At 30.8% G+C, this 26,151-nt stretch overlaps 1 protein-coding gene and 1 long non-coding RNA gene across 2 annotated transcripts; both read left to right on the top strand.

The window, feature by feature from the left end:
• Positions 1–1,686: 1,686 nt before the first annotated feature.
• LOC147803335 (uncharacterized) lies at positions 1,687–17,896 on the top strand. The gene is made up of 5 exons (XM_087150502.1): positions 1,687–4,387; positions 14,473–14,518; positions 16,051–16,104; positions 16,559–16,666; positions 17,818–17,896. The coding sequence occupies exons 1-5, from the start codon at positions 1,687–1,689 to the stop codon at positions 17,894–17,896; spliced, it is 2,988 nt and encodes a 995-aa protein (XP_087006628.1).
• A 471-nt stretch (positions 17,897–18,367) lies between these two features.
• On the top strand, positions 18,368–19,882 carry LOC139426650 (uncharacterized). The gene is made up of 2 exons (XR_011637881.2): positions 18,368–18,469; positions 19,502–19,882. It is a non-coding gene; the product is annotated as an uncharacterized LOC139426650 (long non-coding RNA).
• The last annotated feature ends 6,269 nt before the right edge of the window (positions 19,883–26,151 follow it).

Here is a 26,151-nt window from a genome sequence, read left to right as displayed (position 1 = left end):
ATAGAATTGTTAAAAGATAGATTTGGGAGCGAAGATTTAGTGATTAATAGTCATATGAATCGTCTATTAAATCTTGATCCCGTAAAAAATTCTAGTGATATTAGAGCATTACGGAATTTATATGATAATTTAGAAGTAAACATTAGATCTTTAGAAAGCTTAAATGTAGTCTCTGGAACATATGGACACTTATTATGCCCTATATTATTAAAACTAATACCAGAAGATTTAACTTTAGAATACAACCGCAAACGAAAATCAAAAACAGAATTTAATGTTTCGGAATTAATTCAATTTATTAAGGAAGAAATTCAAGTACGCGAATCATCTACATTATTCCATGATAATGTTAAGAAAAATAAACACTATAAGTATTATAATCCCAGGGAAGTAATAAATAACAAAAAACAGTTCAGATCGAATATTCCCACAGCTTCAGCATTGGCTACTAATGTAAAATTTAATTGTGTATTTTGTAAATCAGAACATGATTCATTTATTTGTGAAAAAATGTCGGTTTCTGAAAAAAGAGATAGATTAATGCGCGAAGGTCGTTGCTTTAAATGTTTCCGAAAATCACATTTAAGTTCACAATGTAGGAGTAAAATTAGTCCTTGTAAAAAATGTAACAGTAAATCTCATCACGAAATAATTTGTTTTGGAATTCCGAAAACTCAAAACGAAAGTTCGCAAGAAACCGCAGAGAAAAATACAGTCGTAGCCAGCGTTTCTCATGTCGAAGAGGGACAAAAGGTGGAATTTCAATCAGTGAATTTACAAACATGTGTTGCGGAATTACATTCAGCAGACAAAACGCAGGAGATAAATATTTTATTTGATTCCGCATCGATGAGGTCATTCATTACTAGAGAATTAGCTCAAAAGCTTAATCTCCCGATAATAAGAAAGGAAAATTTATTAGTTTATACTTTTGGAAGCCGTGAACCGCAAGAAAAAACATTTGATATAATAAAGGCGAGTATAAGCAATAAAAAATATCCTACTCGAAGGTCAGAGTTCGAATTATTGGTTTCAAGTACCATAACACGTGCTTCTTTCCCACCGCATAATAATAAAATAAAGTTGCTGCTTGAGGATTTTGCGCTTACTGATTTATGCCTTTCGAAAGGAATAAATTCCATTGATATATTAATTGGAGCAGATTATTATTGGAAACTCCACACTGGGTACATAAAGGAGTTGACTAAAGATTTGTTTTATGTCGAAACATTACTCGGCGGAAGCGTAACTGGGATTACTCATTCAGATTTAAAAAATGACTCTATCATTGAAAATTTATGTTATTGTAAGGAAAAATTTAATTGTGAGGAATTAACTAGTGAAAATAATTCTTGTGATGATATAAATTTACAGTTACGGAAATTTTGGGATATTGAAAGCTTAGGCATAAATGATAAAATTCAGAATACACCTTTAGAGCAAGAAACTTTAAAACAGTTTGAACAAAATATAAAATTTCAGGATGGCAAATACGTAGTTAAATTACCATTTAAAGATGAGGTAAACATTTCTGACAATTTTAATTTATCTAAAAGAAGGTTAATTAGTTTAACATCGCGTTTTAATAAAAATCCTTCTTTGCATGATAATTATGCTAGTATTTTTAAAGAAAAATTATCGGAAGGAATAATAGAACCTGTTAATGATAAATCAATAGTTCCAAATATGGTTTATTACTTACCTCATCATCCAGTAATTAGAAATGATAAACAAACTACAAAGTTACGGATAGTTTTTGATGCTTCGGCTAAAGAAAAAAATTGCTACTCTCTAAATGATAACTTATTATCGGGTCCCAATCTAAACCCTAATCTTTTAAATTTACTATTAAAATTTCGCGAGTTTAAGATAGGAATAATTGCTGATTGTGAAAAGGCTTTCCTACAATTGTTAATTGATGAACATGATAGGGACTATCTTAGATTTCTTTGGTCAGAGCAATTCCCTCCCAAGAAAATTGAGGTTTTTCGCAATAGAACCGTAACTTTCGGAGTAAAATCATCAACATTTTTACTGACTGGAACAATAAAGTATCATATCAAAAATTATAAAGAATCTCATCCTTTGGCGTGTAAGGTTTTAAATGAAAATTTGTATGTCGACGATCTTATTACTGGTACAAATACGATTGAAGATGGACTACTATTATCCAGGGACACTAAATTAATATTAAAGGAAGCATCAATAAATCTTAGGAAGTGGAAGAGTAATTCTAAGGAGTTATGCAAAAAATGGCAAGACACGAAATTTGAAAAATATCCTAGTGAAGAAACAGTACCTTTAAAGGTTTTAGGATTAATTTGGAATACTTTAAGGGATGAATTTAATTTAGATTTAAGTTCTTTAATTGACTCTTTGGAAAATGTGAAAAATACTAAGAGAAGCGTATTACGCATATCATCGAAATTATTTGATCCAATGGGATATATAACAGCATTCACGATTAGAATTAAAATTCTTCTTCAAGAAATATGGGAACAAGGCTTAGAATGGGATGAGGAATTCGGAGATATTTTAAGACTGAAATGGGAAAAATGGTATAAGGAAGTAAATGTATTAAAGGAACTTTCACTACCAAGATATTATTTTCATGAAGAAGATAGCTGTTCCGAAGTAGGGAATTATAAGATAATTATATTTTGTGACGCAAGTGAGAAGGCGTATGGAGCGATTGCATATATTCGATATGAAAGAAATCAAAAATTTTACGTAAGCTTAGTTACTTCAAAGGCACGCGTTGCACCATTGAAGAAGTTGAGTCTACCAAGATTGGAACTGATGGCCACTCTTATAGGTTCCAGATTATTGGATACTTTAAGGAAAGTGTTTCAAATAAATAACAACTATATACTATATTCTGACTCAACCATAGCCCTTAGTTGGATTCGAGGAAATGCAAATCAGTGGAAGACATTTATTTCAAACAGAGTAAGTGAGATCCAAACTTCAACAGATCCTACTAATTGGAAGTACATAAAGGGAAATGATAATCCAGCTGAAATCATATCAAGAGGATGCAGTGCTAATGATTTGCTCTCAAGTGCAACTATTTTCAATGGACCAACATGGTTGACATTAAGAGAAGAAAAATGGCCGAGAAAAGAAGATAATTTTAGAAGATCAGATGTAGATGAAGAAAAGAGATCGAAATTTATTGCAGTTAATTATGCAAGTGAAAATAATGTTCACGATTCAATTTTCGATATCCACAAATTTAGTTATATTAAGAAGGTTTACCGAATAACAGCCTGGATTAGAAGATTTATAACGAATTTGAGAGTGAAGAAAGAAGATAGAATCAAAAATGTTTTAACTGCAGAAGAATTAGAAGAAGCTGAAAACCTTTGGTTGAGACACGTACAAGCAAAGAACTACAGTAAGGATATAGATTGCTTAAAGGAAGGACAACATTTACAGAAGTGCTCAAAAATCAGAGACTTAAATCCGTTCATTTCTGACAAAGGGATTCTACTTGTGGGTGGAAGACTACAGCACTCCAATTTGAACTATTATGAAAAACATCCTATACTATTACCATCAAAAACTAAATTTACAGAACTGATAGTGAAAGAAGCACACGAAAAGACCCTACACTCTGGTATTTCAGACACATTAACACAGGTACGAGAGAAATTTTGGATTCCGAAAGGTCGGCAATTTATTAAGTCAATAATTGGAAGATGCGTCTTATGTAAAAGATTCAATGTTCGATCAGGAAGAGAAATTATGGCTCCTCTTCCTAAAGACAGAATAGAACAATCACCTCCATTCTCAGTTACAGGCCTGGATTTTGCTGGACCCTTATTTGTGAAAGATTCTGACAGTAAGTTTTACATCATGCTATGCACCTGTGCAGTTACACGAGCGATACACCTGGAAATTGTTTCCAGTTTAACAACTGAAGCATTTTTACTTGCTTTTCGTCGCTTCATATCCAGAAGAGGACTTTGTTCTGTTATTTATTCAATGACAATGGACAATGGAAAATCAATAGACAATGCTCAAACGTTCAAGCGAGCAGAGTTTGAATTGAAAAAAATGTGGACTATTTTGAGCAGTTCTGAAGTGAGTGAGTTTTATTCCTCAAGGGGAATAAGGGGGAAATTCATCGTTGAAAGAGCACCCTGGTGGGGTGGATTCTACGAGCGAATGGTTCGTTCAATGAAAATCATTCTTCGGAAATTACTGAGAAAAACATCTTTGACTAGTGAAGAACTCGAAACAGTTCTATGTGAAATAGAAGCTGTGATTAACTCGAGGCCTATTACTTACGTGACTACAGATTCTCCAGAAACTTTTCCTCTAACGCCATCCCACATGCTACTTGGAAGACGATTAATAAGTTTACCGTCAGTCAAATTATCCGGTATTGACTGCATGATTGACAAAAAAATGATAATTAAAAAATTTAAATATCGAGAAAGACTTATAAATCAATTTTGGAAGAAATGGAAAAGGGATTATCTTTTAATTTTAAGAGCTGTCAATTATGTAAATTTGGATAAAGGTAATCAAAATTTTAAGGTAAATGATATTGTTTTGATTCATGATGACAAACTTCCAAGGAGCATGTGGAAACTTGGAAAAATTGTGCAAACATTTCAAGGACGTGATAACAAAATAAGAGCATGTGCTTTGAAAACAGATACGTCAATAATAAAACGTCCTATAAATTTATTATATAATTTAGAAGTGAACAATTAAATTAATATGAACATTCTATTTGAACTTTAAATTCACATTTATTATTATTTGAACATTTTATTTTACAATATTACTTAAGATAATCATTCAACTTACAAATTAAGTTTATCTTAAGATATTATTTGAACTTTTTTGATTTAAAGAAAATATGCATACATATATATTTTCTTGTTTAAATGCATGTTTGTTTAAAATTGAAATATTTTGCATGTGAAAGAATTTGTGTTGTGAAAATTGCTTGATTTATTATTCATGATATGATAATTTAATTTCATCAATTGATATTTACTTAAATTTCAATAATTTCATTTTTTGGTAATAATTTGTTAAAGGTTTGAACTAATGCTCATGAAACATATTATTTTAAGAATTCAATTAATATTATTGCATTATAATCTTTATATAATTAAGAAGGGCTCATATTGTAAAAGGGTAAGATTATATTATATTTTAAATATTGGTACCTTACATTTGAGAAAAATAACTTTGATTAATATATGAAATGACAAAATTGTTATGAACTAAATGTTCATCGGGGGGAAGTTTGTTAATTATAATTTCTAATACTCAATAGATGGCACTCTGCGCAGCAATGTAAAAATATTAGTTTCTAATCAGTTTCCTCCATGCCACTGTACGATCATCATCATCCTTCTTGTTATTAAATATATTTTATGTTAAAAGGCGTTTGTAATGATTGAAACCCCGAGATCTGAGAGATCATATCACCGTATTTAATATCCTTCATGTTCCCATAACAAATCAATACATATGGGGGTACTGATCCAGGAGTTTCCTTGGCTGCTGGATTGGGTTCAAAATTACAAGGCCACGGAGTTGAACATTAGTAGTCGTAAACCCGATATTGGGTCGGCTGTTCAACGACGGATATAAAATATAAAATTAATAAGTTCAGACGAAGTTACAAATTTAAACACAAAAGTGCACTTTATCTGAAAGAACATACCTTTTTTTCGACTGATTCGGATTTCTGACCCCCTAAATATAGGGGATAGCTGCAATCTGTGCAATATGGTTCCAATAATTTGGTCAGAAGAGTGCTCCAAAGCTTGGATCCCTTAATGTTAATTTTACTTTTTGCGTATTTTCTATACCTCGGAAACTTTCTAATCTAATTGAAAAATTTTTGCTCACAATTATAAAGTTTGTTTGTTCAAAAGGTAATTCTATGCATAAAAATAATTTTTTGCAAATATATTTCTCATCATTTTATTTAATAATGGTCGAAAAGATTTTGAATTGCAGTATTAAAATTTTTTGCATCATTTTAAGGAACATAATTTTACATGCCAAAATACAAAATTTGAGCAAAATTAGTTGAATTAGTTCCTGAGAAATTTAATTTTAAATGCCTGAATTTTTTGAAATTAAGTTTCTCAGATTATCGTAATATAATAAACTAACGTACAAAAGAAAATAATTATAGATAAATAAGGGGTGCACAGTGAGGCATAATATGATTCCCTCGAAAAACCGCAAAATTTAATTAAAAATCTTGATATAAGTCGGACACCCAAGTGATTCTGTATGGTTGAATGGTAGGAAGCATTAAAATTGCTAGTCCCGAGGGTCCGAACCCCGGTCGCTGTCAAATTTTAAATATATTTAGAAATTTTTTTTTAAAATTTTTTTTACGTAAGTAAAATATTCTTTTTTAATTGTGTTTTTAATTAAAGCGTTAAAATTATAAAATTTTTGCCCATACACTGTATAGATAATGCCCTATATTTCCTTTTAATATTAACCTGAAATTTTAAAACTAGGTGAGATATTATACTTTAATATACAACTATTCGAAGTGAAATAATTATAGACAAATTACTGAGGGCATTAATTCATTTTTTAATTTTATAACCGTCGTTGAACAGTCAACCCAATTTTTTGGGTTTACGACTACTGCCGTTTAACTCCGAAACCAATTTTGAACCCGAACAAGGGAACTCCCGATTAAGGTATTGGAAAAAATTTGTCTTCATGGAGTATTCTTTGACGAAACTAATCCGCATTTGCGTTACATGGAAGCGAAAACCACGTAAACCTCCCACGATTAGTCTGAAGCAAGGGGACTCTAACCAATGACTCTTCTACCACTGAGGATATTTTACGTCAGAACTGTGGTCGGCTCAAGAAGGGTGCGGAATTCATATCGCTGAGCCATCGTCGGGATTCGAACCCAGTTCACTTAGTCCACCCGGTCCATTTAGTTACCCAGTGGGCACTACGTGCAGGTGGCAGGCATTAACCCTCTTGTTTTACTAAGCGATTGCCTCACTAGGATACTGTACTTAAATTTAAATCTATTCTTTTTTTAAGAAATTAGACAAAGGAAAACATACCTACCTTCTCTGAATAAACAGAATTAAACATACCTTTTTTCGGCGGATTTGGAATTCTTTTTCTTCCATATATGAGGGGCAGTCACAATCAGGGCTCGAAAAACTCAGAAATTTTACCCGTCCCAGAGGACGGCTTGTCCAACAACGTACCCGTCCACCTTTGAAACTAACCCGAAGCTTCTGAATAAATAAAAATATACATTTTTCTTATTTATAACTAACATTTATATAAATTGCACAATGAATTAGTAGTTACAAGGATTACAAATACTAGGATTACATTATACAGTAATAAATGAAATACTAAGTTACTAATAGTAGTATTTCTAGTAATCTAGTATTTGTTTTATGAAATAATTTAATGACAAAGGTCAAGTTATCTGGAATGTCAATTTATCCGAGGGTACAGCTTTTTTTAAATGAATCAAATATGACGTTTGCCAGTTCCACAATCAAGCCAGTGATTTTTAGAGGTTTCTGCACAGAAATCTGAAGGGGGTTTTCCATTTAGGTAGATGTTCATATTTGCTTTTAACACTTCTTGTTTAAGAACAGTACATAATATGTTTTTTTGTAAGTTCATTGCTGAAAAGCCTATTTTAACCGCTGCAGTACTCCCAGACAGAGAAAACATCAATTCCACTATGCGCTGTATGTTGCTGTATTGTGTGTCATTTTGCTGCATTAGGTCTTTATAAATAGCTTGGGCTAGGAGGTCTGAAGTGTTCTGGTGTTTAACGATGTTATGTATATTAAATTTTAATGACTCCCATTAAAATTTAAGATATATTCCAACAAAAATTGAAAATGTATCACGAACATTAACGGGGAAAAGGGCCGTCCGGGCTGGCGTCGGTTTCGAGAAATTCGTTGTCCGCGGGCAATTTTTGACCGCCGAGGACGGGCGGACGGGTGGTTTTTCGAGCCCTGGTCACAATACACAGTAAAGTGAAGGAATTGATTGAAAAATCAGAATAAAGCACCTTTAAGAATGCTTTTTCTTGTCGACGTTCACTAGTCCATTTCATCAGTAGTTTTCAATAGCTTATTTTGTTTTTTAATTACCATTATAATAAATGTTTCATTTAATAACACCAACATCTTTGAAGTATCACAATATCAATGGTAAACGATTAAACTTTCGTTATGCTTCCAATAATGTACTTCAAAAATTTTTAAAAATTTATTTATTTATACAATTAATTAACTGACATGCAAATAATTTGAAATGAAACAAAAGCTTTAAAAATTGCATTATAAATTTGACTAAAAAGGGTTAAAATAGTTTTGCTTATGTAGCAGCAAAAACGACTAACTTAGAAAGCATCACTTTCGAAAGAATAGGGAAATTTTTGGGTTAAAATGCTGCCATGTTTTTCGTTCTTCCTCTTTAGTTATTTGTCTGGTTTTTAATAAAATGTAATCAAAATTACGATAGACCTAAAATTTTGCTTCTAGCATTTAGGACAAACCGATAAATTCCATTGGCATCAGATACAGAAATCTAATTAAAATTCAAGCAATATAGCTTGTCGAAATTTTGATTCCAGATAAATTTATTTCACTGCATTAGGAAACAATTTCAACTTTTATAGTCACTAGGTATAAATTAATTGAAAATTGAGCACTTGTCACAAAGCTGTTAGAATTGTTGATGCGATGAATTTTTTTGCATTCATGCTGATGGGCGATATTTTGGCGATGTGGCTATATTGGCTTTTTATTATAGGAAGGAAACTATAGATCCTTATATTTTCAACAAGGATAAAACTCTAGAGCAATTTTGTTAACTTAAGTCCAAAAACAATTCGAAATTTCTAAAAATAATAATTTTATTTTGGTAATATTATGACGATAAATTCTGCTTGTTACTGTCAATAGGAAGAAGTTATCAAAATATTGATTGGCAATATATTTTAATTCGCGAGATAATATGACGATAATTTTTTTCTCCATTGATTAGAAAACGATTGAAATTTGCAATATCATTCAAAAGAGAATTTCAATCAAAATTGTTGAAAAAAAATCTAAATTGTAAAGTGGTTGTAGTTTTGATTGACGATTAATTCTTATCAACGATAATATCGCGATAAATTTTGCGTGTTGCTGGAGAAAGTGAGAAGTTGCATGTTTTAATTGTAGTATTGTTAAATCTTGTATGCCAATTTTGCTGTAATGCTCCAATGTTGTCATACATTACTACAAGTTAAATATGTTACATTTTTATGTGCAATTGCACATAAAAATGTATTCGATTTTCATTAAATGGTGCAATAAAATCATCTTCAGAGCAGGTAGAAGCTGAATCACCGGAAAAGTAACAGCAAAGGATTTTAAGAGGGGCCGGGAAGAAAACATTTTATAAAGCCGACAAATGAAAACTGATGTAGTTCAAACTGTAACAGTGGAAATATTGGTGTCCCATAATCATTGAATATATATCTTTTCATATGAAGGAGCCTCTTTTATTAATTTCTGAATTTTTAAACTGATTTTTAGAATTTATTGTTTTTTTTTTTTTTTAACATAAACTGTTTTGTATATAATTTTACATAAGCCAATTTTACTTTACACTTGTCACAAAGCTGTTAGAAATGTTGATGCGATGAATTTTCTTGCATTCATGCTGATGGGCGATATTTTGGCGATGTGGCTATATTGGCTTTTTATTATAGGAAGGAAACTATAGATCCGACCCAATTTTCGGGTTTACGACTACTAATGTTCAACTCCGTAGTTTTGTAATTTTGAACCCGATCCAGAAGACAAGAGAACTCGTGAAGCAAACATTGGGAGAAATCTGCCATCGCGGAAGACTTTTTGATGGAACTAACCTGCATTTGCGTTACATGGAGTGAAAAAAACCACGAAAGCCTCGCACTGCTATCCTGACGCCAAGGGAGCTGTAACCCATGATCTGTCTATCACTGAGGATATTTTACGTCAGCACTGAGGCAACACCTCCTAGAAGAATGAAGGCCTCAGCACGGATCAATTTAGTAGTCCGATGTGACGAAGTTAACTGCGCAGTTGATGAAAAATAAGAAAGATGTCATTACGTTCGGGGTACTAAGCTGCGCAGTGGTTGAAAATACGACATATGTCATTACGTTTGGACTACTAAAGGATATTTATGGTAACCCGTGCAGAGGCCTACTCTTTTCTAGGAGATGTTGACTGAGGTATGCGGACGCGGATGCCGTATGCGGACATAGTATCTACCAGTCATCGCTGGGATTCGAAAACGGTTCACCACATTGGAAGGGGAACGCTCTACCCCCTGAGCCACCACGGCTCCTTTACACGTGTTAGATTAAACTTATTTATTTCAATAATAGATATTTAAAGGAAGGAGTTAGGGTTACAGAGAAATTTGAATTATTGAAAATAGTGCTGCCAACTGACTCGCTGTAAATTCTGCTACCAAAGCATTTGCGTATATTAAACGGTTAAATTTTTTAACCTCAATTTAATTTAGTATGTATGTGACCGGCAAAGCATGAAATGCCGGCATTATATATAATGCCTGACAATTTTAGGCAAAGTATGAAATATGAGAAGTATTACGTACTTTCCCTAGACATTAGAATATAATGCCGGATGCTATTTAGGCAAAGTATGTAATAAACGTCCTGATGAGGTTATTATGTAAATGATGTGCGTGCTACTGTGAATGACCGAAATCGATGTTTGTTATCTTTCGCCGATGAATGTTGACAATCACATAGATGCTTTGGTGAATGTCCGAAATATTTATTACAACCGAAATAATTTATTCGTGGATATAATTACATTTATTCGATATTTTAATACTTACTGAGGATAGATTAGAAGAAACATCAGTGTTTGGATTATCGGGCAGTGGCCCTTGACCTTAAAAAACATTAGTGTAGGGTATACCGGGCAATGGTTTTTTAAAGACAAGGGCCACTGCCCGGTATGCATTTGCCCGGTATACCCTACACTGATGTTTTTTTTAAGGTCAAGGACCACTGCCTGGTATACTCTACACTGATGTTTTTTAAAGGTCGAGTATCATTGCCAGGTATATATTTTCCCGATACTCGTAAACACTGATGTTTTTTCTAATCTATCGTCAGTAAGTATTAAAATATCGAATAAATGTAATTATATCCACGAATAAATTAATATCAAATCGGATGTAATAAATATTTCGGACATTCACCAAAGCGACTAATTTGATTGTCAGCAACCACAGATTTCGGTCATTCGCAGTAACATGACATCATTTTCATAATAACCTCATCAGGACGTTTATTTCATACTTTGCCTAAATAGCATCCGGCATTATATATAATGCCTAAGGCAATGTGTGAAATATAAATCATTTCATACTTTGCCGGTAACATGTACATTAAAACTTTCATTATAAATTCTTCAACAATATCCTTATTTTTTATTAAAAACAATTAAACACCCGAAAGTTTTAAACGACAATTGCAACAATACTTCAATTTTTAGAAACGTTTAATGAACTGTGCAATTAATTATATCGTAACAATGATTTCATTTAAGTCATTGTTGACAAAATAAAGTTCAATTGTTAAGATTAGATCTAAAAATTATTAGAACAATTAAAAGCTCATTCTCTTTTGAATGTCATTGGTGAATGTTGTGTTATTCACTGCGATTTATAAAATGCCTAAAAAAAGCGATTTATATCGTGATGCTCTTTTAAACCATTGGTTTAAGGAGCGGAAGAAGTACCCTCGATTACCACGTAAGTATCAATAATGTACCTATATATTTTAGATATGATACTATTTGCATTATTATATTATATGTTTTGGCATGATACACAAGTTTCTGTGAATAATAATTGCCAGCAATTCAAACTCGAGAAGTATTATTGTCTTGACTATATTTTTTTATTTGTTTCAGTATTATTATATCGTTAGAAATAGCAAGGCAAGAAAATTGAGCAATGAATTTTCGGAATTATGTTAGCACTATTGTCCTAATATAAACTGAAAGACAATTCTTGACAAACTAGGAAAAAAAAAAACAATTCTTGTAAAACATAATAATTTTATCCATAATAATTAACATAATCATTATTCTTATATCCATATATAATATCCTTTAATTACTGTTACCTCTCGTATTCGACTAGCTGTCCTTGAAAATAATGAGAATTTGCAGGCCCTCTTAGGTACCTATGTATTATATCTATAGGTATACTTGGTACCTATATTTATGCATTTGCTGGTAACCGAAGTCAAAATTTTGATGGTTTTCCATTGATGGGACAACGTAATATTGATCAATAATTCCATCATAACCCATTATATTTTCTGATGGTAAACAATCTAAGTAAACCATTACCCCAAAGCAGCAATTTTGACTGATTTATGATGGTTCAACATAAGAATATAAACTTGTTTTGATGGTTTGTTCATGATGAACCATCAGAAATTTCCATCATAGTTTCTGAGAAATCAACTGTTGGAACGATCATGAATCACTGTCACTCCAATGTAGGAATTTAAACTGATTTATGATGGGCCAACATAAAAAAAAACAAACAAATTGTTTTGATGGTATATTTCTAAGAACCAACAAGAATTCTCATTAAACCATCATGGGAATGTATAGATGGACCATCATGGATTGTTTGTCCATGAGAATCTAACTTCTCTTAATGGTTAACCATCGTAGTTTTAAAATAGCATTTTCCATCATGGAATGATGGTATTTTGTTGGCATATCAAAAACCATGAACACGCAATGGAAAATGTTGGATGATAGTGACCATCAAATGTCGTTGGATCATCAGGAATCACACTGAAATCAACATAAATCATCAAAATTTTTGATTGGACCACCAAGAATTTTGACTTGGGAAAAATCACCTATGTTACTTTTTAAATACATTTGAAAAGAAAATGAATTGCTTATATTTGAATTTATAAGAGAGAAAAATTCATTTTTCAAACGTGTCAACGGAATAATTAAAATTTTTAGAGGAATTATAGTTCAAAGGGAGTTGAAATATTATGCCAGGACCTAACGGATTCGGGCTTTGCTTATTTTTGATGATCAGAAGAGATGAGGGATATAAGTAATGCTTACGTATGACATAAACGCCAGCTTATTTTGAAAATTTTGTTGAAAAAAAAATGCAACGAAAAAATACACGTGGAAGAATCACGAATTTGGAAGTATTTGAGGTAAAAAAAAAATTGGAATTTTTTTTTTTAAGAGTTTTAGAAGTCGAGAGTTTTGAATACAAAAGATTCTAAAAAAATATTCAACTCAAAATTATATAAACTGATTTGAAAAGTAAATTTCGTATTAAGCCAAGTTGCATCTTTTATTTGAATTGCTAGAGAAAAAAATGCTAGAGAAAAAAACCGGTATTTTACGGTTATCTCATGCAATCATTTTCATAAAGTTGCTTATTTTTGCTAAAAAGGGGAAAGGTAGGTGGGAACTTTACACTAGAACTACACAATGGGCAATTGGCGACGGTTAGGGAAACATACCTGAGGATGATCCGAAGACATGCCATCACAATTTTGATCCCCAGCAGAGGAGCAGAGGGAATGTCTCTCCTGATTTGGTAGCCAGACTACCTGCGTGAAGTCGAGCACTTTACGGTAGAACAGTTTAACGAGGACCGATACCGCGCACCCTCGGTCTCTACGCAGGCTGATCAGAGAAGTCACCCACCCGCTTACTGACCGCAGTCATTGATGCTTGACTTCGGTGTTCTACTGGGAACCGTGTCTTTACGATCAGTCCACTTCGTGACGAAAAGGGGAAAAGAAAAGTACAAAACTAAGCTTAGATAATATTTAAATGGTCCTCATGAGCTGAGATCATCAAATAGATTTCAAAAACATTACATAAAAGGTTCCAGCGTTACTGAAGAAACACAAAGACGCAAACTTTTCCTTTTATTGTTATAGATACTTTCTGAAATATAAACGAGGCATTTTGTATAAATTTAATTATGATAGTTGTACAAATGGATAAAACTTTCAGCATTGTCTAATTTTTGAAAATCTGTGTCAGATTTGTTTCATATTTTGGTTTTTGAATAATGATGAAAATATTACAAGTTGGGAAATCCTTTTAACAATTTTTATTATTTTCTTTTGAAAGTCATGTGATATTTAATTAAACTGTTGAGTTTTGATAGTTTCTGTCCTAAATATGAAATTTATTATTCTTTGAAACAAGAAATGTTTGTTATAAACAAATGTTCTATTTTTCGATCTTATCTTCTTCTTATTTATTTTATTCCAATTAAAAATTTATTTTCAGTTCTAAATTCATTGATCTACAGATAAAAAAATGTCTTACTTTTTTTTAGTATTAGCGTATTTTTATTTCTAAAAATTAATTTTTTTCTTCAAATTTTTAGCCGAGGATGATGTACTGGAAAATGGAGAAAGTGGAGATGAGTTGGAGTATGTATAACTTTTTTTTATTTCGCGTGTTATTTTATATTATTTTATTTTATTACCGTTGCTGAACAGCAGTCCGAAGACTTGTAACTCTGAACCCAATCCAGAAGACAAGGACACACCTGGATCAAGAATTGAGAGAAATCTGCCTTCGTGGAGGAATTTTCGATGGAACTAAATAGCATTTGCGCTACATGGAGAGGAAAACCTCCCACAACTAGTCTGATGGCAAGGGACTCTAACCCATGATCCGTCTACCACTGAGGATATTTTACGTCAGCCCTGTGGTCGGCGCAAACAGGATGCGGAATTCGCATCGACCAGCCATCCCTGGGACACGAACCCGGTTCTCATGATTGAAAGGCAAACGTTCTATCCTCTGAGCAATCACGGCTCCCAGACAAACTATATTCGGTCTTATCGAACTTTTTTTGTAATATTTAGTGTTAATTGGGTAACACATTTAAGATCAATCCTTGAAACCATTGAGATGGGCACTTGTATGTGAAAGCTCAATTGTTAGAGCAAAATTATTCAGGGTGACATTTTAAATTTTTTTTACCTCACAGCGTTTTGCACTTATATCCTTTTTTTAAACAGTTTTTAAAATGTTATGTTTATAATGTTGGTAAAAATTTACTGCTCTCAAAAATCGATTTTGTATTTGATCAGCTATCATATAAAAAAATGTTTAGGTCATGTTAGTTGCAATAAAGTTATAGTTAAGGAAATTGATTTTAAATGTCATTAGAATTAGCAGAAGATATAAAATGCTGAGAAAAACATATTCGGGTAACATATTTGAGATTAAACCTTGAAACTATTGAGATCGGCACTTGTATGGGAGAGTTCAAGCATTTGAGCAAAAATTATTCAGGGTGATATATATTTTTTTCTCACAGCATATTGCTTTTATATCTTTTTCCGACAAATTTTAAAAAGCTATGCTTATAATGCTGGTAAAAAATTGCTGCTTTTAAAAATCCATCTCTAGAATTTGTTCATATACAATATAAAAAAAATGTTTAGTTCATGTTAGTAGTAATAAAGTTACAGGTAACGAAATTGATTTTAAATGTTATTAAAATTGGCCGAAGATTTAAAATGCTGAAGAAAAATAAATTCGAAATTAAATATGATTTAAAATTAAAGATCAGTTGTCATACATGATATTAACATTTAAAATATTTAGTTAATCCGAGTATTGATCACGTATTAGTATGTTATTGTGTAATTATGTGTGACTATTAATGTATTTATGTTATGTGTTATTGTGTAATATGTAATTGATCAAGTATTGATGCATAGCATGTTCTATTTTTTTCTATTAACAGTGAATAGAATTTTTCAAATTTCGTGTTCTAAAAAAAGTTTTTTGAATCTTCTATTTTTATTATTTTATTATTCTTGACTCTTTGGTTAAGAAATCGATGTCTCATCTGATTAACATAAATATTAAATATCAATATAAATAATTATTTATTGAATTCTATACCAAATTAAAATTTTTAAAAAGTGTTCGTTTATAATTTCAGGTATGATTCCCAGTATTGGGAGGATGAAAATGATAACAGTGCTCAGAACATATGGTAATTTACCTTGTGATTTAATAAATTAAAATTGTTGTGTAAGAGATCTGTACTAATCTGAATACTGTTTATTATCAAGTAAAAATTAATCACTTTTTCAAACTTATTCTTTATATCAATTAACAAATTAGATATACTGACAACTTTATGAATTTATGAAATCGCTTACGGCATAGTGTAGCACAATCGTAGAGTTTTTTTTTTCATTTTGGGTAGATAAATCATTTTCAAAATTTTTTTTATTTGTTATATGAATTAAAAAAAATATTTTAAATAAAGCTAACTGTCTTTTACTATATTTTATGTTATAACATTAAATATTCTTAACTTTTTGTTTATTAAATAAATTCTTTTACGGATTGACATATTTGAAAAAAAAACTTGCATGATACAATTTATTTCTTGAAACTTTTATTAAATAGTAAATTAAAAACGCTCTTTTATGTGATTTTAGCTTTGATCAAATAATATTGGACGATGAACTGGTGGATAACTTTGAGTTTGATTATAATGGATATGGGGCTTACCCCAACATGAGTAACGAGTTGGATGTTTTACGAAGGTAATTTAGTTTTAAGCTAAAGTTAAACTTTACATTAAAATTATTGAAATGTATAGTGCATATAATTCAAAATATTTTTATGGACTTAATAATATTCAATCCAGATAGATTCTCATTTTTAACATTCAACATATTTGGATGCGATTATTAAGTATTACTTTTAAAGAATATTAAAAAAATTTTTTAATTCTGTTTTATCTTATAACCTATGTTATGTTACAACAAAATTGATACATACCATCGTTTCTTCGAATATAAGGCAGTTTATGATTGCATAAACAGAAATAGGCCGTTTAACTAGGTACCTTAATTTAAATTCCAAAAAATTCCTGTCAATTTAGTCAAAATGAATTTCTAAAATATAAAATATAGGATAAAACTTATGTCAGAGTAATCTGATTTTTTATGGCAAATATTTCCTATGTGGACGAAAATAAAAGAAACATGAAAAAGAGGTCGGCCATACAAAAGATGGTTGGATTACGTCGAGAAAATTTCACAACTGTAGGAGTAGAGAGAAGGTGAATTATTCTGTCAAACTGTTCTGATTGGAGAATGCGATTTCAGAACGCCTTACCCATGAACTAGGATGTAGTGCTGATGAAGAAGGTTTTTTAATCGAAATTATAGCAAAAAAGAAAAAAAAATTTCTTAATAAAACATGCTTTTTTAATTTTTATGTATTTTTAGGTATTTATTTTTTTCTTGCCGAGAAAATTTTAGAACTTAAGGTGCAGAGAGATGGCGAATTCTTCTCTCGAAACGTTCTTATTGAAGGAAACGAATTCAAACTACCACCAGGTTGTAGTGTTGACGGAGAAGGTTTTTTAATCGAAATTATAACATAACAAAAAAAAATAAAAATTTTACTCAAATTTTTGTTTTTGTTATTAAGTCAAGGGAAATGACTAAATTTAAATAATAACTAAACGGTCTTGTTAAATTTAATTTTTTAATAGAGCAATTTGGCTTCTATGTTAAATATATAAATATAACTTAATCCTAAGCTTTATGTAAGTAAAACCATTCCTTTTTTTTTCTAATGATATATTTATTAGTAATGTTTAAATGACTTTTATTTCTATCATTAAAATGCAATAAAGTACAGAATTGTTTTACTGAAAAAAATAATTTATTTCTTATAATTTCAGTTCTGTCCATATTATTTATGATGATCAAAGTGGATTTGATTTGCACCTTGGAGATGGATACAAGGAAAGGAAAACGTAAATTACTTTCTAAATTTCTTTGAATTTCATTAAACTTATTTTTTACATTTAGTTTATGATTTAAAATTTTCTTTCAAGAAAATTTCTTTACAAGTTTTTTTAATAATCCAAAACAATCCCATTTTCAATAGAAGATAAATTTTCAGTATGATGAAGTAAATATGATTTTTCAGGTGTTATTATACTATTTTAATCAATTTATTTCCTTCAGTGATTACACTTTATGAATATTAAAAAAATTCACTTACTCTGACTAACTTAGACAAAAAAGTAACCTGTAACAATTATTTTCCAGAAGAACTTAATATTTATCTTCAGTGCTTAATTTAAATATTAGTTAAACTCTGTGTTCATAAATAATTTTCTCTTTTATATTTACTAAAGACTATTTTAGGAGTTACATTTTCATCTTAAACATTTCTTAGAACAATTTCTTTTTTAAAAAAATACACTTTTATAATTTTAGATCTAACCAAATGGTATTGAATGATGAAATGTTGGATGATTTTCAATTTGATTTTAACGCACATGGTGCCTATCCTATCATCAGTTATGAATCGAATGATGCGAAAAGGTATTATTCTTTATGGTTTAAGTAAATAAAATTTGTTATGTATATTTTTTAAATGAATATGCTTTTAATTCTCATGAGTAGTGTGTATTAGTTTGAAATGCAAATTTAAACAAAATAAATGATTAAAAAGAAAAAATTTACAAAAATAAATTAGCCCTAGTCTTATTGATTTGCCAGGGTGCCTGAGGCCGACGTGGCCCTTTATTGTACATTGAAGAAGTAGATATCATCAGAGATGATGCAGAGTATGCATGTAAATATACATAAAAAAGATATAGCTAATAAAAATTATACTTTCTGTGTAAAAAAACATAACTACTATACGTCATCTAACGCTTCTTCAATTGTACAAAGCAAAGTTTCCATTTCAAATATAAAAAAAAACATTTGAAGTGCCATTTCAAATCAAGTTGATTTCCGTCAACACTTTACAAATAATTCCATTTCAATTATATATTCTTATCGCATATCGTCATATATATCGCTATATAAATTATCACTATATACACACCATTGAGTTAAACTTAAATGACCAATATCGCATCACACGTGTAAAGAAGTATGCAATCGTCTTCAGGGAGGCATCTTCAATGAGATTCTCATAATCAAAGATTGAATCTAAGTTTGCTGCATTAAAGTTCAACGATTTGTCAAAGAAATTTCGATTCAGTTCGTAAAAGTGGTGATCGTAGCTGTGAATGTCTAGATCCAAGATCCTTTGGTAACATCTCGCAGCCGCGATTTTTCTCAGAATTTTATTCTGTAGTACAGTGAATTTCCCAAGCTCATGTTCGGACATGTTACATTATACAAAAATAACTTATTTCGCAGAATGAACAAAACCTTCGTTTTTATTCAAATAACAGTTAATAAATTTTCTAAAAGTAAAAACGTTTTGTTTAAAAGTGTATTATATAAATTTTAAAAAAAAGTATTATTATTTACTTACAGCAATATATTTCCCTTCTGTTTATATACACTGATGTAATATGCAAGAAAATGTTTAATTACAAAATGCTAATTGTTTTTCAGAAGTGCAAATGGGGAAGAAGAGTTCTTGAATAGTGAAATGGAGAAGAAAACGTTCAGCTCATTTTTGAGATCTATTAGCTGGGTTTTCTGCTGTTGCTTCAAGGGACAAGCTAACTAATTAATACTTTTGGCTAATATTTTTGCGACCCATTTGCTTTCTTTGCTGCTATTGTTAAAAAAAAGTGGAGACTGTTCAAAGAATAATAATCAAAATTTCAAGAACTGTAACCTAAATAATAACTGTACCTTCAGGAATTGAAACATTAATAACTATCGTACCACCAAGAACTATGACTGCAATAACAATTTTTAAGAAATGTAGCATGAATAATAGCAATCATCTATGCCATCTATGTATTTGCTGATGTCAACTTTATTTTAATGAAAAGAATTAAATAAACTACTATTTCATAATTATTTATTTTATTTTATTTCCAATGCTGTTGTTGTTGTTAATTTACGCCGCACTAGAGCTGCACAATGGGCTATTGGCGACGGTCTGGGAAACATCCCGGAGTATGATCCGAAGACATGCCATCACAATTTTTATCCTCTGCGGAGGGGATGGCACCCCCGCTTCGGTAGCCCGACGACCTGCGCGCGAAGTCGAGCACTTTACGGTAGCACAGTTTAACAAGGACCAATACCGCACACCCTCGATCCCTACGCAGACTGATCCAAGTGGTCACCCACCCGCACACTGACTGTAGCCAGTGATGCTTGACTTCGGTGATCTGTTGGGAACCGTGTCTTAACGATCAGTCCACTCTGCGGGACTTATTTCCAATGCAGCAGGCGATACAGACATTATCCTAACGCCGTACAGAGATCAAAAGAAAAGAAAAATACAAATACAGAAAGAGATGAAATATACAAAATACAAAACATCAAACACAAAAATTAAATCAAGAATTTAAATTGAACGAAAGGTCTCTGGCCTCCCAGTATCGGGAGTAGATGCAGTTCTTTGTGAGAACTGAACAGTTGAGGAGATGTTCAGCATTCATCGTCCCACCACTGCGGCAGAGGGGGCAGGCAGGATTATCCACTATTAAGACGGAAAAGATGAGCGCATGAGCAATCGTGCTTGGTAGCAAAACGAAACGCAGCTACAGCACTGCTCCTTGAGCAATCGGGGAGATTAAGGATGTCATTTCTCCACGATTTTTCTATTGTCCGTTCTTTTAGCAATGATATATGATGTGCTGTCTGAATTGCATGATTAATCATTAATGAAGTGAACTTAAAGCTACCCAAGTTGTTTACGGATTTTTTAGTTACTGATGATATGTTTTTTCTTTTGGTTTGATATGTTTTCATGCATGTTTTCATACATCGTTGTCTGTTTTCATACATCGTTGTCTGTTTTCATGCATCGTTGACTGTTTTCATGCATCGTTGTCTGTTTTCATGCATCGTTGTCTGTTTTCATGCATCGTTGTCTGTTTTCATACATCGTTGTCTGTTTTCATACATCGTTGACTGTTTTCATACATCGATGTCTGAAAGCTCGCGTGAAGAGCTTTAAGTGTGCAGTGATAACTGTGGCGATGATCGTCATTTTCCCCCGTTTTTTTTATTACATCGTGACTCATCGTTTTTCTGACGTAATGAATATGAATACGTGTGTGATTGGAGAATCGAAGCGTTGTTGAATATTTTAGTTATGGAAGGGTTTTCTTTTAATTGTGTGTGCGCAAATTCTGTTGATTTTTTTTTACAAAATAAAGGGCAAAGTTAATCCAGCCGTTTAAGGTTTTTTAACCACTATTTTGCAGATATCCATGTCTTTAAATATTGAGAAATAATTAAAAAAAAAATGCAACGTTGATTATAAAAAAATGCAACTAACTAATTGCGCATTTACGCAGTACTAAATGTAAAACATTAATAAACCGTCGCGATGTTAGCGTAACGATACATCACGATGCCGAAATCTTAACATCGCACAGACCTAGTGGAAACCCACTAGTTTTAAATACCTAAAACTTCACTTACTTTCCTTTGTACGCCTCCCCTTTTCCTCGAGGAAAATAGTGGTGATTTGGGGGGAGAATTTAGTTTCTTCTAGACAGTCAAGTGATGCATATTTTCAGATATGTTTCTTCATGGTGAATTGAATGAGATTTGAGACTATCGCACCAATAGTTTAGACGCCTTGAATGTTTATAGTAAGAAATTATGCTAGTACGCATAGTACGCAACTGATACTGAAACCTAGTCAAGTAAGAACATTAAATTAAATGAGACTATACACAACTTAAAAAAAATTTTGCAATTAATAAAAAGATGGAGAAATCGTTATGGAGAAATCTTCAGAGGAAGGCATTGGCCCACATTGGGCTATCTGCCCAAGTATGTTGATGATGATAATACACAAGTAAATCGAACAAATAGTTCAAAAGTTGCAAGAGTTTTTATGCGAGCATGCAATAGTATGAAAGGTACTGCTTTTGTCACATAATTTTGATTTCTTGCTATCCTGGAATTTCAATGATTTTAATAAATTATATTCTAACAGAAATAAATCGCTTTCTGTCAGGGTTTTACTTCTTGCGATTACTCTTTTATAATATGACATGTGCGTAAATTGCGAGGAGGGTCATCTTCTGGAATAAGAACTCGTTGTTAACTGCAACGAGTAATATAGTAATGAATAATAATAAATACTGCAAGAGAAAAACAATTATAATACTGGAGATAATAAATTACTGCTTACGTACTTTATTTTTTGCTAACTGTATTCTCCATGCGGTATGCTGCCTTTCAAATATAGGATAAACAAGGGACACTTGAGCCGTTTTTTACAAAATATTTTTTTCTTGTTAACATCTCAAAATTTCTAAGATGATATTTTTTCGCATCTCATGTTTGTCAACTGTTAAAATAGTTTTAAAAAAATATACTTCAATTATAAGCTACTCATTTCATTAAATGATTTTTTGTGAGTGTACTGTTTGTAAAATTAAAAGATAACATCCTGAATTACTTGGGTTCCAATGACATGATTTTCATGACTTAAATACCGATCAAAAAGACTCAAAAGGGGAACCTCAATTATGCAACTAATCAGTGTTAACTATCAATCAAGGTAAAGAATGAAGGAATCTATTAAGTTAGAGAATGAATGAGGTGAACTATGATCGAATCCTAGCGCTGGCTGGTGGATACGAATTCCGCATCAGACTTGCACCGACCACAGTGCTGACGTAAAATATCCTCAGTGGTAGACTGATCATGGGTTAGAGTCCCCTTGCAGTTAGGCTAACCGTGGCAGGCTCTTGTGATCTTCCTCTCCATGTAACGCAAATGCGGGTTCGTTCCCTCAAAAAGTCCCCCATGTAGGCAAATTTCTCTCAGTATTTGATCCAGGAGTTCTCTTGTCTCCTGGATTGAGTTCAAAATTATATGGCTATTATAACATTAGTAGTCTTAAACCTAAAAAAAAAAATGGGTTGGCTGTTCAACGACGGTTATAAAATAAAATAAAATATCATAATTCAATATTATTTTGAACCTTATTAAAAGAAATAATGAAAAATTATCAGAAATTTTTTACATGGATTTACACCTCTCCTCAGTCGAAAATATTCATAACATATTTTTAAGGTCAAAAATTCAAATCCGTTGAAAAACAACCTGCCAAGAGTGTTAAATATTTGGTGATGTGATTTAAAATAAATTTTCTAATAACAAAAAAATATTTTTTATTTTCTAATAATATAAAGAATAAAATATTTCAATAGTACAAAATAATATATGTCATCGGAAAAGATTATGACAGCGGCCTGTACCTAAAAATAATAGTTAAATAGAGGAATTTACGTTCTAGAAAAGAAAATTGATTTTTCTTCTTCTTACATAACAAAGAATAATAATTTCACATTTAAGCAGCACATAGAAGAGAATTCTATTTGATATGTTTATGAAACATAAAACGCATTAACTTAACGCCGTCTGTAATATTTTAACACATTATAACTCTGATTCATTTCATGAGGTCAATATGAAATACGGATTTATTGTTTATTAGCTTTATTTATAATTTTCCTTAAGAATTTATAGCGTTAGTTTGTGTTGTGTATTTGGCTAGATTACTATTAAAGTTTATATGTTAAAGAAGATAATTTTAGAAGGTCGCTAAAGGCAGCTAGGTAAATATAATTCATATTTTACGAAAACATTAAATAAACTAAAAAAAACAGAAATTAAACAGATTTTTGACTTATTTTATTAGATGACACGATTACATGTGCCGTTTATTGAACACATTGATTAAAATCATGAAATAAAGTAAAAAGTTTAAAATGCTATGAAAAATTCTTCAAGATTCCTCAAAATTCCTTTCACAATAACGTAATACTTTTTACAATTGATCTATAAAAAACAAGTAAACGAGTGATAGATACGGGAAAACGGTGAAAATCAATAAATTTACCTTAAGTATCAAAAATTTTAATTGTAAAAATTATGCACTTCTTGCAAAAATATTTGCCTTAGAAAAAGGATAAATAAATATATTTATTTATTAAAAGCTGGCTTCATTTAGTATGGCTATTTTTTATTTAGTTTCACACAACAGATTTACTTATAGCTATTTCAGATATTCCACTATAGGAAAAAATTTCAAGTTGCGTAGATTAAGACATAAAAAACCTATTACTAGAAACTTATATTAGGTATCCATATTAGTATATAAGGAATTTGTTTTTATAATGCCAGTAGTACTTATAATCACTATTACTTCAGCGTTTCTAGTGCTAATAAAAGTTCCTTTGTGCGGCACCTACACTTACTGCTTTTTTACTTTTGGATTAAAAAAAATTATGAAAGCAATGAGCAGCGAATTAGGTTACTTGAAAATATATTTTAAATATTCCTTTCCCCAAAATCAATTCAATCATTTAAATAGGTACGGTCATTAAAGACAACAAAGAAAGTAATTTTCGTTAATTCCTGAAATAGTGAATACTAAAAAAATCTACTAGTTTTGAATAAAATATATAATCTATTAAAAAAATATTAAATTGCATTGACCTTTTAAAACTTTTTCATGGTATTAGTTACATATCAACCAATTAAAATTTATTTTACAAAATGGCACAAATCGTATAATGTACCAACCAATCAAAAATCGTTTTATATGATCTCATAATGACGTCATATATTCTAAACTTACAATTGCTAACAAATTTAAGATTTAAGATAGAACTGTTTTAATATTTGTACTGATTTTCTGAGCGAAATTGTTAAGCGAAAATGTTCAAGATGGTAAAGAAAACGTAAGTTTTTTAAGTTCTATTTTAATAAACTGTAAATATTATGACTACGTTTTAAAAATTTCATTAAAGTATCTGAAATAATTTTTTTAAGCTTTGTAAACATATCGATTCACTGTCAAAGTAAAATTTAACAATATAAAAGAAAATCACTATGTATTTCAAATTATAATTCTATGACGCTTTTAGTTATTTTGACATCCTAATTAGGAAAATGTAAATCAACAAAACAGCTAACATTAAACTATTCTACTTAAGTTCTTGGTATCTCTATTAGATATTTGCATTTTATAAATCACTGAGAAGCGAAATTCTTAAACTTGCAAAAATGAAAGAAAAATGATAAATAAAAATTTATATTTCCGTAGATTTTATATCCGTAGTTGTTGGTATTATATATTTCAATGTTTAGCTTATTATATGTAATACTTGTTCTAGTAGTATAATTCAAGTTAGTAATGTAATATCTTTTATTGCGCTTCATAATTTTAAGTTATTAAATAATTAATGAGATGATACGAGTTTAATAAGTATCAATTATTCATTCCCTTTTGATGCCAATGACTTTGATACCATAGGTTTTACTTTGCTCATTTGTTTACATTTTAAAAGTAAACAAAATTCTCTCGCTGCATTTAATAACTTTTAAAATAAATTTTCTCTGCTTAAGTCAATGAAACTTTTTTACGTACTTTGATTTTCACGTGAGTTAAATATTTTGTTTCCTCTTTGAGGTAAGTCAATACAAAGTAAACCGGTAATTCAAAACAAAGTTATACCGGTTCATCTAAATGGTACTACTTTGTTTTGAACTATGCCCATTATGTTATATTATATTTGCTTATATAGTTTACATACATCCTATATTCTTCTTTATAACTGCTTCAAATATCATTTAGCAGTTTTATAAATGAACTTTATTCAGCTTCATTACCAAAATTAATGGCCATACAGCTTCATCGCCAAAATTGACGAAGCAACTGATTTATGCGTTATGTAACTATGGATAAGAGAAACACTGTTTCAACCAAATACTGTTACTTAAATCTTGAAAGATAAAAGTTTCAAAAGTTAACAAAAAATATTTTTAAAAAATGTTAAGTAAATGAGTATTTAAAACTTAAGCTCCATCAGTTTCCTGGGCATTAGCATTATAGGTTCATAGCATCACGCTCAATTTTAATGCATATTTTAAAGATTTAAATATACATGGTGTTAAAAATGTTTAAAGAAATAATTCAATATAAAATATGTTATTTTCTTTGTTTTTAAGCCATGGCTTTTGTTTAAAAGGGGTTTTTATATTTCTGAGAGTTAGAAAAAACAAAGTTCTCGCATTCAATTTGCTTGCTACTAATGAAATAAATATGG

This window comes from Parasteatoda tepidariorum, chromosome 9 (genome assembly GCF_982258835.1).
Source record: "Parasteatoda tepidariorum strain Cologne lab strain chromosome 9, Ptep-v5.0, whole genome shotgun sequence".
Taxonomy (NCBI): Eukaryota; Metazoa; Arthropoda; class Arachnida; order Araneae; family Theridiidae; genus Parasteatoda; species Parasteatoda tepidariorum.
The sequence above is the reverse complement of the archived record's forward strand: the minus strand, read 5'-3'. Positions and strand labels throughout refer to the sequence as shown.